Here is a 15,570-nt window from a genome sequence, read left to right as displayed (position 1 = left end):
TAAACATATACTATTCACATAAAATGGCTTTTGACTAGAATACATACAATAAAAATACTGCATCTGAACTGTGCCACACAACTTGTGGGATTTTAGGTTCCCAGTCAGGGATTGAATCTGATCCCTTGGCAATGAGAGTGTGGAGTCCTAACCAGTGGACTGCCAGGGAATTCCCAATGATACATTGCCGGGAGCCAGTGTCAGGAATCCCGCCCGTGACAAGGTCATGAGGAAGGAAGCTGACATACGCAAGGCATGCTCAGACTTCAGGGGCCCCTCTGGAAATTCCTAAGCATGTACCCCAACAAAAATCTGCTGGTTTTTGTGCTCTGCTTTTCCACTCTTCTGACATTCTCTGGAAAAAGTCAATTCAGGGCTTTAGTCTTCTGCATTTGAAAGAGTGTTTCAATCCAAAAACCCCTCTGATGGCTTTCTAGCCTGCCTGCAGGACTCCTACAGCTGCGCGTGTGATTGTTTGAGGCCTCCTGACCGCAGGAGGCACAGGAAGCTTAAAACATCCTGGGAATGTAGGGGCTTCCGAGGAGTCAAAATCTTTAGAATAGGACTGATTAAAGGTTTCATTTGTTGAGTCAATGCTTGCTGCTGAATTTTCATATCCTTTATTTTTAGATATAATTGGTATATAGAAAAACAAGTAGTAGACCTTATATTAGCAACATTAGATCTTTGAGTTAAGTACCTTCTTTGTTATAACCCACTGCGCCTTTGTTCTATAGAGATGTAACTTTAGCGCTTTAAGGAGATATAGATTAAAGAAAAACACTTCAGGGGAAACAAAATTAACATTCATTAAGGAAGAGAGCCAAAAAGTGTTAGCAAGCCTCTTGGCCAGAAGATAATGTAAATCACCTGAGACCTTTTGTATACAAAATGATACACGGAAAGAATCTGGGTTGCGAACGCTACATAATTTTGTGTTACCCATTGATCTCCATGTTTTATCAAAAGTATAAAAGGCCTTCTGAACAATAAAGGATGGGACCAGTTTCTCGGACCAGTTTCTCGAACTAGTCTCTCGGCCTGGTTTCTTGGGAATCTGGCTCCCCCCGTGTCTCTCTCTCTTTTTCTCTCCCTTTCCCTCCCTCTGCTCTTTACTTTAATTTCAGGCTGAATTTCCATCTGGGGCGCGGAGGCTCGCCAGGTCTACTTACTTGCCCTGGCTGTTAAGACCTGCGTGAAAGGGAGCTTAAGGCGAGGCACCCTTAGATATTCAAGCGAGCGCCGGTGGCCCAATGTAGATGGTGCAAATTCCTTGTCTGGAATTTTATTGGTCTTCCGCATAAACCAAGCTATTCAGCCCTCTTCCTCCACTTAATCTTCTTACTACACTATAGTTTCTTAATCTAATCTTATATCAATCAATAAACAAGTCTTTCCACGCCAACGCCGTCCACCCTTCGATTTCCCTGGATCCACCGGGGCTGGACCCCGACAATACATAATTTTAATGATCTTGTACTTGCTATGTTATATTCATTTTCTTCTCTTAAAATTTTCCCCAGCTTTATTGACAATAAAAAGTGGCATGTATTTTAGGTGTACAATGTGATGTTATAATGGACATATACATTTTGAAGTAATTATCAGAATCAAACTAATTAGTATATCTACCACCTCATATAGTTACTTTTTTTTTTTTTAATGAAGACACCAAGTGTACAACATAGTATATTTTAGGTATACATATAAGCATCTTATTAGGCACAAAATTCTGATATTTATGTCAAAGTTATGTTTGTCTCAAGAAAAACACATGTAAAAATTTTGTCATTTTAGATATACAAGTTTAAAGCGTGACTTACATGGATTGCAGTTATGATGGAAGAATTAGTTTTCTTTCTTTACATTAACATTGCTCTGTTTAAAATTCAGATAGAAAGTTTGAATGAAAAATTGCAAAATGCCAAAGAACAACTTCGAGAAAAAGAGTTTATAACGCTACAAAATGAACAAGAGATAAGTCAACTGAAGAAAGAAACTGAACGGACACAACAAAAGATGAAAGAAATGGAGAGTGTAAGCAAATTATTTTCCTCCTAAGGAACAAGGTTGATACAGATCTTTGTTTTAAACTGATTGGTTTTATATGTGGTTGGTATTTAATATGCACAGAAAGTGGCTAATTATTTGTGCCAGATATCTATTAATTTCCTTAACTTCTTAATTACTTTTTATTGGTGAGTTATCACATTATTTGTCTTTACATTCCCTGTAGGCATTGGCATGATAGCTGTTACATAGTAAATCCATGATATGTGCTCACTTGGTCAATAAATAAATATTTTAATCGAGAACCTACTATGTGATAGAACTGGAGATCAGATATTAATAGGATGTACTACTTTGTCCTTGAAGAACTCTATTCAGAGAATGAATTAACAGATAACAGTATATTATTGATGTCAAGTACTTTGAGTTGCCAGATGAAGTTTGATAACTTCATATTATCAGTTTGCATGTGTGTTGACTTCTGAACCCATTCTACCCACTTGCCTTTTTAAAAAGTGAATTTGCTTCTAAGAGCTCTAGTAGATGTAATTTTTTCTTGTTTTTAAATACTGTGCTCAGTTTTAAAACGTATTGTATAGCTCCTTCTGGTGTTTGATTAACTAATTTTCTGTCTGTTCCAGTTATATTTAAACTCCACAAGGGTAACTAATTTATCTCCTGTTTTCTCCTTTATCTATGTGTACCTAAAATAGTGCCTATCACATAGTAAGCATGAATAGATATTAGTTGAATTTTATATATATATATGTAAATTAAGCAGAGTCTCTGAGAGCAAGTTTGGGTTCTAGTGAGAAAAAGAAAAAGATTGTTGACAGTTGTTTCCTGTTCTCAAACAAGGGCTGGCTAAAAGTATTTACATGAGATTTATACTGATACACAACAGAGTGGGACCTTGGGCCCCCATTCTAGACATCAGGGTCCTTGTGATTTGTACTGATTTCTTTCTTTTTTATCAGTCTTAAAGTTAAGTGTCATCACCTACCATCTTATCTATGTCATCAAGCTGATTTAGAACTAACTGACTTTTTACTGAATTTTTTTTCCTCCAGAAATAGTACTTTACTAGGGATTTAACTGAGGAATGTAAAATATTTCAGAGGATAGCAGCAGTCCCAGTAACAAATTTCACTTTTGCAGAGAATAAGGTCATCCTAAACCCAGCTATGTGGATTAATGGTGGGCTTTATTTATACCAGTATTTTCTCCATCTTTGACATGGATAATCAAATATTAACTTCTTTCTTCTGTTTATATTATTATGTGTTTTGTCATGTTACTTCATACTGTTAAAAGATTATTCAGCTTGCATGTTGAAGGCATGCAAAATATACCAGTGAGTCCTAGATTTATTACAGTATTTTTGTCATTTTCTTACTATTAAAAAAGTTTTTTTTTTTTCTGAATATCAGTTTCACAGTGGTTTATATTCATTGTATGTTAAAATATATAGACATTTAGTTTGGAGGGAGTAGGTCACTTATTAAAAGAGAAATCAGAGTAAGAAATAGGTTATCTGGGTCATTTTATTTTGAAACCTACAAATGTCTTGTGCACTTCAGGTTATGAAAGAGCAGGAACAGTACATTGCAACTCAATACAAGGAGGCCATAGATTTGGAGCAAGAATTGAGACTAACTCGGGAGCAGATGCAGAACTCTCATACAGAATTGGTGGAGGCTCGTCATCAACAAGTCCAAGCACAGAGAGAAATAGAAAGGCTCTCAAATGAACTTGAGGAAATAAAGCAACTCTCTAAAGAGAAAGTAATTCCTATTCTAATTTTACCTTATTGAAAATCTTAAAGTTTTTAACATTTGCTTGTTTTGACAGTAGAATATTGTTCTTATAAAAGTTGTGTTCCACAGCAGTGTAAATGTACTTAAAAATAGTTAAGGTGATAAATTTTGTTTTATGTATATATTACTCAAAAAAAAAACACAAAACCTGTGTTATATTTAGCCTAGCATTGTAGTGTAATCAGGATCTCTCAGAACTGAATTTTAGTCAAACTGGTTAGTTTTCAATAACATAAGTTATAAAGCACTTTCAGACTTTGAACTGAATTTGAGCTACCCCTGAGACAGAAAAAAATCTAATGCATCTTTTTTTAAGTAAAAAGTTTTAAATTTGTAGCCATTTATAGGTGAAAACTATCTAGATTTATAACTGTTAGAAACCTGCAGTCTAGAACCTTGGGGAGGAAACATGCTTTTAAACAGCAAGACTACTAATATAAATTGTATTTTCCTAGTATTATATAGAAAATTAACAGCTTGCCTTAAAAATATTTAGATTAACATGCTTGGCTTAATTACTTAGACTTTGAGAAAAATATATTTATTGATATTCTACAAAAGTTCTTGTGATTTTTCTGCTTTCTACTATAGTTCTAATTCAGTACAGATTTTGAATGAAAGTGTATTTACATTTAGTTTTGGTTAACCTGATGGCATTTTTATTCACATTTCTGGATGGTTAGACTAATAAAAAAATATATAGGGAATTTTTATTAGATTATGTCAGGTACTTGGGAGTCTACTAGGAGAAGGGAAGCTATCATTTCTGTCCTTATCAGTGATATCTAAATGTAGTATAATTGATTTTATCTGATAAACCAAGCTCAGTTAATCAAATAACTAATTGAAAGTAGAGAATTATTAAGAATGATAGTTTAAATATTACATTTTAACCCCAAACTCTAAATTTACAGTCATTTGTTAACCTTTTAATGTGGGACCAAATCTTGGCTCTTTGTATATGGGTAGGGTCACTTGATTGCATTCCGCCTAGTTTTTCTTGAATAAACCACACTCAAATGCCATCATCTATAGCTTCCAGTTTGGTTTTTTAAGAGTTAAGAGACATTCATAAATCAGTCAGAGGACAGCATCTCTTATAAAGAGACTTCCCACAATATTTTACAGCTAATTAGGTAGCAAACATTTGTGACTCACTTGTTGAATTGTCTCAAAGCATATAACTTAGTCTTCATATAAAAACATTCCTTTTGCATGTGCATTTCATCTGTATTCATAATGTATAATAAAATTACATAATTATAGTCGCAAACACAGCTGTCATAGATACGTTTGATAAATGCATAACTGTGGATAAGCAAACAGCACATATGGTGAGCAAAAATACCTAGGCATGTCTAAAGAGGAGACTGCTATCTGCTAAAGTTCAGTGTTCTGTGGTTATTACTTCATTTTACAAAAAGCATTGATTAGTGAACTTATATAATATATATAATAATATATACTGATAATAATATACTGATACTTTCCCATTAGTACTCTCTTAAATATCTAGATTAAATTCTAGATTATTACACTTTTTAAAGTGTATACATTTAATAAGGTAACTGTGTATGAGTGTTCATACAGTATTACAAAAGATTGAAGTACTTCCATAAATGTGTTGGTTTAGTGACAATAACCAAATAAACAAGTAGTGTAACCTTTACTTAATATTTCATTTTCAAGGAAGCTCATGGAAAATATTTAGCTGAAGAATTGGGGGCTTCTCAAGTACGTGAAACTCAGCTAGAAGCAAGAATGCAAGCAGAAATCAAGAAATTGTCAACAGAAGTAGAATCTCTCAAAGAAGCATATCATCTAGAGGTAAAGAAAAATTTAATTTGTTCCATTACTCCCTGCTAAAGTGTGTTGATCTATCTGAACAAAGTATAAATCTAGCTTTTAAATGTTTATTATAGAGAAATATATTAGTCTTTTCATTTCTGGTAGGCTGAACATATTATTTTCGCTTCATACTCCAGTATACTAATTCTCTATGGGTTAAGAGCTTGAATTCTTTAGCCAGGCATACTGGTTCTAAATCTCAGTTCATTACTTGGTACTTATGTAACCTTAGGCAACTAACTTAACATCTCTGACTAAAATGGATATAATAATGCTATCTATTTCATAGAACTGTGTGGAGGATTAAATGAATTAATGTAGTTAATGTTCTTACACCAGAGCCTGGCACATCATTATCATTGTCATAACTTTTTATAAAGTAACACTTGCCAAAACTACCTGGAGGTATTTAATAACCAACGTAAACAGTTTCATGTGATGTCAGTCTATTAATGTGTGGTAATTTTCAAGGTTTGCTCTGATCATAAGTTAGAGCAGCAATACGATAATTTGCTCTTCATCAGTATGTCCTGAGCCTTTACGGAGATGGATAGTGTTATCAATTAGAATAGCATTTCTTGTCTTTTTTAAAACTGTATTTGAAGATATTCAAATTTAAGTTTCCTTATGAAGTGTTCTAATAAAGCATTTTTCTGGATGTTGCTTGTTGCAAATGTTGTTGTTTAGTCACTAAGTCACGTCCGAAGCTTTGTGACCCCATGGATTGCCTCACACCGGGCTCCTCTGTCCTCCACTATCTCCCGGAATTTGCTCAGATTCATGTCCATTGAGTCAGTGATGCTGTCTAACCATCTCAAAGACATTTATATTAAACTCGTTTTGAGAGTTTGGTTAACATCTTTTTGAGGAATTGCGTTTTTGGTCAACATGTCTTGCTTAAATGCATTTAAAGTCACATCTCTTTGAAAACATTGTGTCTGCCAAACAAAACACATTTGCATGCTCAATCCAGTCCTAAGGCCAAGAGATTACAACCTTTAGTCTTTGGAGACAAATGTGAATGCTGATGAGTTCAGCATAATTATTTGATATTAGCTGGTCAACTTGGTGACCTTCGGTAATAATTGGTCCATCTCAAGTATTTGCCAGCAGCAACTCAATAAACTTTTTTTACATGGTCTATATTTCTACTTTTATTTTAATTATCCAATTTTTTACTTTTAGTTTTATAAGCCTCTTAAAATTATTTATAAGCAGATAGTACAAAAAATGAATTGTAAAACTTGGTTCTAGTATTGCTGTTTAATATCTGGTATTAATATTTTATATGCAGCATATGAAAATACCTAATATGGACACTTTCACAGGGGCTGCCACTGGTGGCTTTGAGGCTGCTGGGGATGAAGGCACCCAGCACAATGCTTTTCTGATTAGACCCCAGACATGTAGGTCCAGTTAACTCTCATGGTGGTACAGAAGGTTGAAAGCTCTACATAGGAACATGATGTGAATGAAAGAGACCTGTCATTATGCAAACAGTATGGCACTCATAAGCAGACAGTAAAAACAGCACTCAAAGAGACCAGCACTTGTGTCACAGTGTAAATTAGATGCTTGTGGAACAGCTTTTGATAAATGAGATCTTCCAGCCAGACAGTGAGTCCTTTGGACCCATTACCTTATATTCATGATCGGATTGGATCACCTCCCATCCTGAGGCTTCCCAAGACTTTTGAATAGTTTTTCAATGATCCTTATAGAAAGACCCCCTCCCAGAGAAATGCAGTATTTATATACAGTGCATTGGATCTCTAGGAAACACCAAAGTTATCAGTGAAGAATATGGCAAATGACTTAGAGGCTACTGTGAAGTATTTCTGTATGGCTTGATAGTGAAGCTCCTAGAACCAGTTTCTGTCTCTGCAAGGTTCCAAAACATTTGGAAGAAGCTGACCAGTTTCCCGGAAACCCTTTTCCCTGTCCATTTACACAAATTACAGCATGCTATTGGTTGCAACATTATTGAGGGTTACAGAGCTCTTGTGAAATAGATTGAGAATGAATCTGCTAACATACCTAGAGTCGCTCGAAAACATAGTCCTGAGGATAATATGAATTTGCCCAAACCTATGGGAACCTTTAAGGAATGAAAAGAGTGGATAATAAAATGGATAATAAAATTTTCCAGAAAAAGAACCTTCAAATAGGAGTAATTAAAATAAATACTTGCAGGTTAAAAATATATATATAGGTTTGTTGTGGTTGTTCTTAAGAAAGATGTTTTTAAAGTGTGTATATTGTTTGAATATAAAATGAAAGTATGTTATTAAATTGGAAAAGGGATTGATAATTTTTAACTAATTTTTAAAATACAGGTTTAGAATTGTCAAGAAACTCAATTGCAAAGCTGATTTTCTCAATAAAATGAGATTTTTAAAAACTTTATTATGGAAACTTTTTAACATATTCAGAAGTAGAATGGTATAAATTTTCGTACATATTGTTATTGTGTCAGTCACTCAGTCATGTCCTACTCTGCTACCCCACGGACGGTAGCACACCACGCTTCCCTGTCCTTCACCATCTCCCGGAGTTTGCTCAAACTCATGTCTATTGAGTCAATGATGCCATCCAACCATCTCATCCTCTGTCGTCCCCTTCTCCTCCTGCCTTCAATCTTTCCCAGCATCAGGGTCATTTCCAATGAATGGGCTCTTTGCATCAGGTGGCCAAAGTATTGGAGTTTCAGTTTCAGCATCAGTCCTTCCAGTGTATATACAGGGTTGATTTCCTCCAGGATTGACTCGTTTGATCTCCTTGTTGTCCAAGGGACTCTTGAGAGTTTTTTCCAGCATCACAGTTCAAGGATATCAATTCTTTGCTGCTCAAACCTTTTTTATTGTCCAGCTCTCACATCCATACATAACTACTGGAAAAACCAAGCTCTGACTATGCAGACCTTTGTAGGCAAAGTAATGTCTCTGCTTTTTAATACTGTATCTAGATTTGTCATAGCTTTTCTTCCAAAGAGCAAGTGTCTTTTATTTTTATTTTATTTTTTTAAATTTTTATTTTTACTTTATTTTACTTTATAGTACTGTATGGGTTTAGCCATACATTAACATGAATCCACCACGGGTGTACATGAGTTCCCAAACATGAACCCCCCTCCCACCTCTCACCCCATATCATCTCTCTGGATCTTCCCCGTGCACCAGCCCCAAGCATCCTGCATCCTGCATCGAACATAGACTGGCAATTCGTTTCTTACATGATAGTATACATGTTTCAATGCCATTCTCCCAAATCATCCCACCCTCTCCCTCTCCCTCAGAGTCCAAAAGTCTGCTCTATATATCTGTGTCTCTTTTGCTGTCTCGCATACGGGGTCATCATTACCATCTTTCTAAATTCCATATCTATGTGTTAGTATACTGTATTGGTGTATTTCTTTCTGGCTTACTTCACTCTGTATAATCGGCTCCAGTTTCATCCATCTCATTAGAATTGATTCAAATGTATTCTCTTTAATGGCTGAGTAATACTCCATTGTGTACATGTACCACAGCTTTCTTATCCATTCATCTGCTGATGGGCATCTAGGTTGTTTCCATGTCCTGGCTATTATAAACAGTGCTGCGATGAACATTGGGGTACACGTGTCTCTTTCAATTCTGGTTTCCTCGGTGTGCTTAATTTAATGGCTGCAGTCACCATCGACAATGATTTTGGAGCCCAAGAAAATAAAGTTTGTCACTCTTTCCATTGTTTCCCCATCTACTTTCCATGAAGTGATGCAACCAGATGCCACGATTTTCATTTTCTGAATGTTGAGTTTTAAGCTAGCTTTCATCAAGAGGCTCTTCAATTCCTCTTTGCTTTCTGCCATAAGGGTGGTGTCATCTGCATATCTAAGGTTATTGATATTTCTCCCAGCATTCTTGATTCCAACTTATGATTCATCCAGCCCGGCATTTTGCATGATGTATTCTGCTAAGTTGCTTCAGTTGTGTCCGACTCTGTGCGACCCCATAGACAGCAGCCCACCAGGCTCCGCCGTCCCTGGGATTCTCCAAGCAAGAACACTGGAATGGGTTGCCATTTCCTTCTCCAGTGCATGAAAATGAAAAGTGAAAGTGAAGTCACTGAGTCGTGTCCAACTCCCAGCGACCCCATGGACTGCAGCCTACCAGGCTCGTCCATCCATGGGATTTTCCAGGCAAGAGTAAGTTAAATAAGCAGGGTGACAGAATGCAGCCTTGACATACTCCTTTCCTGATTTGGAACCAGTCCATTGTTCCATGTCTGGTTCTAACAGTTGCTTCTTGACCTGCATACCGGTTTCATAGGAGGCAGGTAAAGTGGTCTGGTATTCCCATCTCTAAGAATTTTCCACAGTCTGTTGTAATCTACATAGTCAAAGGCTTTTTCATAGTCAGTGAAGCAGAAGGAAATGTTTTTTTGGCATTCCCTTGCTTTTTCTATGATCCAATGGATGTTGGCAATTTGATCTCTGATTGCCTTTTCTAAATCCAGCTTGTACATCTGGAAGTTCTTGGTGCATGTACTGTTGAAGCCTAGCTTGAAGGATTTTGAACATTACCTTGCTCGCAGGTGAAATGAGCGTAATTGTACTGTAGTTTGAACATTCTCGGCATTGCCTTTCTTTTGGATTGAAATGGAAAATGACTTTATTCAATATTATGGCCACTGCTGAGTTTTCCAAATTTGCTGGCATATTGAGTTCGGCGCTTTCACAGCATCATCTTTTAGGTTTTGAAATAGTTAAGCTGGAATTTCATCACCTCCACTAGCTTTGTTTGTCTTGATGCTTCCTGCTGCTGCTGCTGCTAAGTTGCTTCAGTTGTGTCGAACTCTGTGCAACCCCATAGATGGCCTCCTACCAGGCTCCTCTGTACCTGGGATTCTCCAGGCAAGAACACTGGAGTGGGTTGCCATTTCCTTCTCCAATGCATGAAAGTGAAAAGTGAAAGTGAAGTCGCTCAGTCGTGTCCAACTCTTAGCGACCTCATGAAAGCCCACTTAACTTCATTCTCCAGGATGTCTGGCTCTAGGTGAGTGATCACACTGTCATGGTTATCTGGATCATTAAGTTCCTTTTTGTATTTGTTGTTGTTCAGTCTCTCAGTCATGTCTGACTCTGTAACCCCATAGACTGCAGCATTCCAGGCTTCCCTGTCTTCACCATCTCCCAGAGCTTGCTCAAACTCATGTCCATTGAGTCAGTGATGCCATCCAACCATCTCATCATCTCATCATCATTTTTGTATAGTGCTTCTGTATTCTTGTGTCTCTTAATATCTTCTGCTTCTGTTTAGTCCATACTGTTTCTGTCCTTTATTGTGCCCATACTGTTTCTGTCCTTTATTGTGCCTATCTTTACGTGAAATGTTCCCTTGGTATCTCAGATTTTCTTGAAGAGATCTCTAGTCTTTCCCATTCTGTTGTTTTCACTTATTTCTTTCCTATATATTGCTCAGCTTCAATAATTTTCAACTCATGTCTGAGTCTTGCGACCCCATGGACTGTATGTAGCATGCCAGGTTCCTCTGTCCATGGGATTCTCCAGGCAAAAACACTGGGGTGGGTTGCCATTTCCTTCTCCAGGGGATCTTCCTGACCCAGGAATTGAACCAGGGTCTCCTGCATTGCAGGCAGATTCTTTACCAAGAAGCCCACTCGTGGCCAATTTTACTTAATCTGTAAGTATGTTGACTATTTATTTTATATAAAAGGAAATACTTTTGAGAATGAAGAAGAGTGCTGTTATTAATTACACCAGAACACTAAGCATAAAACCTAGACGATTGTAGGTAAACTGGGAAGTATGATCATCATATCTTTACCCTCATTTCTCTTTTTTCCCTCTCTCACATACCCTGTAATTTTCAGGGAAGGAAATCTAAAACATGATTGTTTCATCAATAAGCATTTCAATAAATATATCTGAAAGACAAGAACTATTTAAAAAATATAACCACAATGCCATTTTCATACTTATAATTTGACTGTAATTCCTTGATATCATCAAACATGTAGTCATTGTTCAGATTTCCTCAATTATGTCTTCCTCAAAAATGTCTTTATAGCTGATTTCTTCAAATCAGTATCCGAAAGTAGTCCATTGTACTTAGTTAACTGTTCTTAAGTAAATTTAAGACTTTTTTCCCTCTAACATGTTGTTTGTTGAGAAATCATGTTTGTAACTATAAACAATTTGCTTTATTAGAATGTTATTGAAACCAACTTCATCCTATTTTCTTTCTTCCATTCCTTTTCAATTTGGGGGCTGTGTAGATGATTTCACATCAGGAAAACCATGCAAAGTGGAAGATTTCTGTTGATTCTCAAAAGACTTCTGTTCAGCAATTAAATGAACAATTAGAGAAAGCAAAACTAGAATTAGAAGAAGCTCAGGACACTGTAAGCAGTTTGCATCAGCAAGTCCAAGATAGGAATGAAGTAATTGAAGCTACAAATGAAGCATTACTTATTAAGGTAAGTGAACATATAAAATACATAAAGCAGAACTATAATGAAGTAAATTTATGACTGATTTCCCCATAATCAGAATTCCTGGAGTTTGTAGAACACTTAATAACCAAAAATTGACCTTTTGAATAAAAGGCCCTTTATTTAGAAGATACTGAATTTGGAGATTATTAATAAGAAATGTATCATATTGGCTTAAGAGACATAATTATGTTCAAACACGAACTTTAAAAAAACTTTTTTTTGGTGAGAACATTTAAGTTCTACTTTTTTAGTAAGTTTCATTTATACACTGGTTTTATCAACTATAGTCATCATATTATACATTAAACCCTCAGTTATCTTATACCTGAAAAGCTGTACCCTTTGAGCAACCTATTTTGCTCACCTCCCAGTTTCCTAGTCTCTGGCAACCACTCTCTGCTATTTCTATGAGTTTGGCTTTTTTTTTTTTTTTTAAGATTCCACATTCAAGTAATATCATGCAGTATTTGTCTTTCTCTGTTTTATTTCACCTAAAGGTCCATTGATGTTGTTCCAAAAGCCATATTGTATATTCCATTGTATATGTATTTACTGCACCTTCTTTATCCATTCATCAGTGGGTACTTTTTTCCTTATCTGAGCTAATTGTGAATAATGTTGAAATGAACACAAGAGTGCATTTGATAACCTATTTTCATTCCCTTTGAATATATACCCAGAAGTAGTGTTGCTGGGTCATATGACACTTCTATTTTTCATTTTTGGAAGAAACTCCATGCTGTTTCCCTTAGTGCTTGTACTAGGTAGCTTACCTACCAACATTAAACACGGCCTCCCTTTTCTCCATACCCTTGCCAACACTCATTTCTTGTCTTTTTAATGATAGCCATTCTGGTGGGTGTAAGGTGATATCTCATTTGATTTTGATATGCATTTCCCAGATGAGTAGTGATATTGAGTACCTTTTCATGTACTTATTGGCCCTTTGTATATCTTCTTTGAAAAAATATATATTCAATTCCTCTACCTTTTAAAAACTGAATGGTTTGTTTCTTTGCTATTAAATTATATGAGTTCTTTATGTAGTTCAGCTGTTAACTCTTTATCAGATAAATGATTTTCAGACATTTTCTCCCATTTTGTATGTTGCCTTTTTACTGGTTTTCATTGCTGTGCAAGAACTTTTTAGTTTGTATAGTCCCTCTTTTCTGTTTTTGCTTTTGTTGCCTTTACTTTTGTTATCAAATCCAAAAAATCATTGCCATGCCCAATATCAAGATGCTTACTCTCTATTTTTTCTTCACTCTCAGTTTGAATTGATTTTTGTGTATGGTGTAGGACTAGGGTCCAGCCTTGCATCTGGCTGTCTGGTGTTCCCAGCATGATTCATTGAAGAGAATTATTCTTTCCCAATTGTATGTTCTTAGTTCCTTGGTCATAAGTTAACTGGCTATACATGCATAGGTTTATTTCTAGGCTATCTATTCTGTTCCATTTATCTGTGTGTCCATTTCTATACTACTGTATACCATAGTGTTTTTATTTTAGTTACTATAGCTTTGTAATATGGTTTGAAATCAGGAAATATGATGTTTGCAACTTTGTTATTTCTTAAAATTGCTTTAATTATTTAGGGTCTTTTGTGGTTCCATTCAAATTTTAGGATAGCTTGTTCTATAGCTGTGAAAAATACTGTTGAAATTTTGATAGGGGTTGAATTGAATCTACATTACTTAGGATAGTAAGGACATTTTCACAACATTTTTTCTTCCAGCTAGTTCATGAGCACAACATATCTTTCCATTTATTTGTATCTTCACTTTCTTTCATCAGTATCTTACAGTTTTCAGTGTACAGGTCTTTCACCTCCTTGGTTAAATGTATTCCTGGGCATTTTATTCTTTTTGATAAAATCGTAAATGGAATTATTTTACTAATTTATCTTTCCTTTTTTTTTCTTTTTTTTTAAATTTATCTTTCTGATAGTTCATTATTAATATATAGAAATACAACAGATTTTTATATACTAATTTTGTATCCTTCTGTTTGCCAAATTCATTTACTAGTTCAAAAACAGTTTTAACAGTTTTTTGGTGGAGTCTTTAGGGTTTTCTATATATAATATCATGTCATTTGCAAACAGTTACAGTTTTACATCTTCCTTTCGAATTTGGATTCCTTTTATTCCTTTTTTTCCTCCTGATTTCTCTGGCTCCTACTCCCAATATTATGTTGAATAGAAATGGTGAGTGAGCCTCCTTGTCTTGTTCCTGATGTTAAAGGAAACGCTTTCAGTTTTTCACTGTTTAGGGTTATGTTAACTGTGGACTTGTTATATATAACCTTTATTATTTTGGTGTACATTCCCCCTGTATCCACTTGTTGTGTTGTGCATTTTCATCATGAATGAATATTGAATTTTTTCAAATGCTTTTTCTCCATCTATTGGGATGATCGTATAATTTTTATCTTCTTTTTATTAATGTGGTATCACATTAATTTGCAGATAATGAACCATCCTTACGTCCCTGGAACTAATCTCTCACTTGATCATGGTATATGATTCTTTTAATGTATTATTCAATTCAACTTGCTGTTATTTCTTTTAAATATTTAATTTAAAATACTTTTTATTGATACTGGAATATATTGTTTTACAGTGTTTTAGTTTCTGATGTACAGCAAAGTGAATCAATTTTGGGAGGTTTTTTAAAACTATTATTACTGATCAAGCCTCCTTACTGGTAATTGGTCTATTGAGATCTCACTTTATATTTCTTTATTATTTGGTCTTGGTGGGTTGTAAGACTTATCTATTTTTTTCTTGGCTGAGCAATTTGTTAGTGTATAATTGTTCATAGTAGTCCCTTAAGATCCCTTATCTCTTTGGTATCAAGTTGTAATATCTCTTTCATTTCTGATTTTATTTAAGTTCTCTCTCTCTTTTTCTCTTATTAAGCCTTGCTAATGGTTTGTCTATTGTGTTTATCTTTTTTAAGAACTCAGCTGTTAGTTTCATTAATATTTTATATATATTTTTTAGTCTATCTTTACTTTATTTCCACTCTGACCTTTATTTCATTCATTTACCTAACTTTGGGCTTAGTTTGTTCTTCCTTTTCTGTTTCTTTAAGGTAGAAATTTAGGTTGTTTTATTGGTGTCTTTCTTGTTTCTTACTATATAAATACAGTGTTTATCACTATAAATTTCCCACTTGCCTCTGCTTTTGCTATGTCCCATAAGTTTTGGTTTACTATATTTCAGTTTAATTTGTTTGAAGATAATTTTTTATTTTTCTGTTGATTTATTCTTTGACACGTTGGTAGTTACGTCGCATGTTGTTTAATCTCCACATAATTGTGGGTTTTCCAGTTTTATTCTTGTAATCGATTTCTGGTTTTATACCATTATGGTTGGAAGGTGCTTGATATAATT

General features: G+C 35.1%; 1 protein-coding gene across 1 annotated transcript in view; it reads left to right on the top strand.

The window, feature by feature from the left end:
* CCDC18 (coiled-coil domain containing 18) overlaps nt 1-15,570 on the top strand; it is a 110,983-nt gene that overhangs the window by 79,517 nt on the left and 15,896 nt on the right. The window contains exons 23-26 of the mRNA XM_052638044.1: nt 1,894-2,037; nt 3,591-3,794; nt 5,517-5,654; nt 11,955-12,155. Of these exons, the coding sequence (XP_052494004.1) occupies nt 1,894-2,037; nt 3,591-3,794; nt 5,517-5,654; nt 11,955-12,155 (687 nt within the window). The remainder of the gene's footprint in view (nt 1-1,893; nt 2,038-3,590; nt 3,795-5,516; nt 5,655-11,954; nt 12,156-15,570) is intronic.

Source organism: Budorcas taxicolor, chromosome 3 (assembly GCF_023091745.1).
Source record: "Budorcas taxicolor isolate Tak-1 chromosome 3, Takin1.1, whole genome shotgun sequence".
NCBI lineage: Eukaryota > Metazoa > Chordata > Mammalia > Artiodactyla > Bovidae > Budorcas > Budorcas taxicolor.
This window is presented reverse-complemented; position numbering and strand designations above follow the sequence as displayed.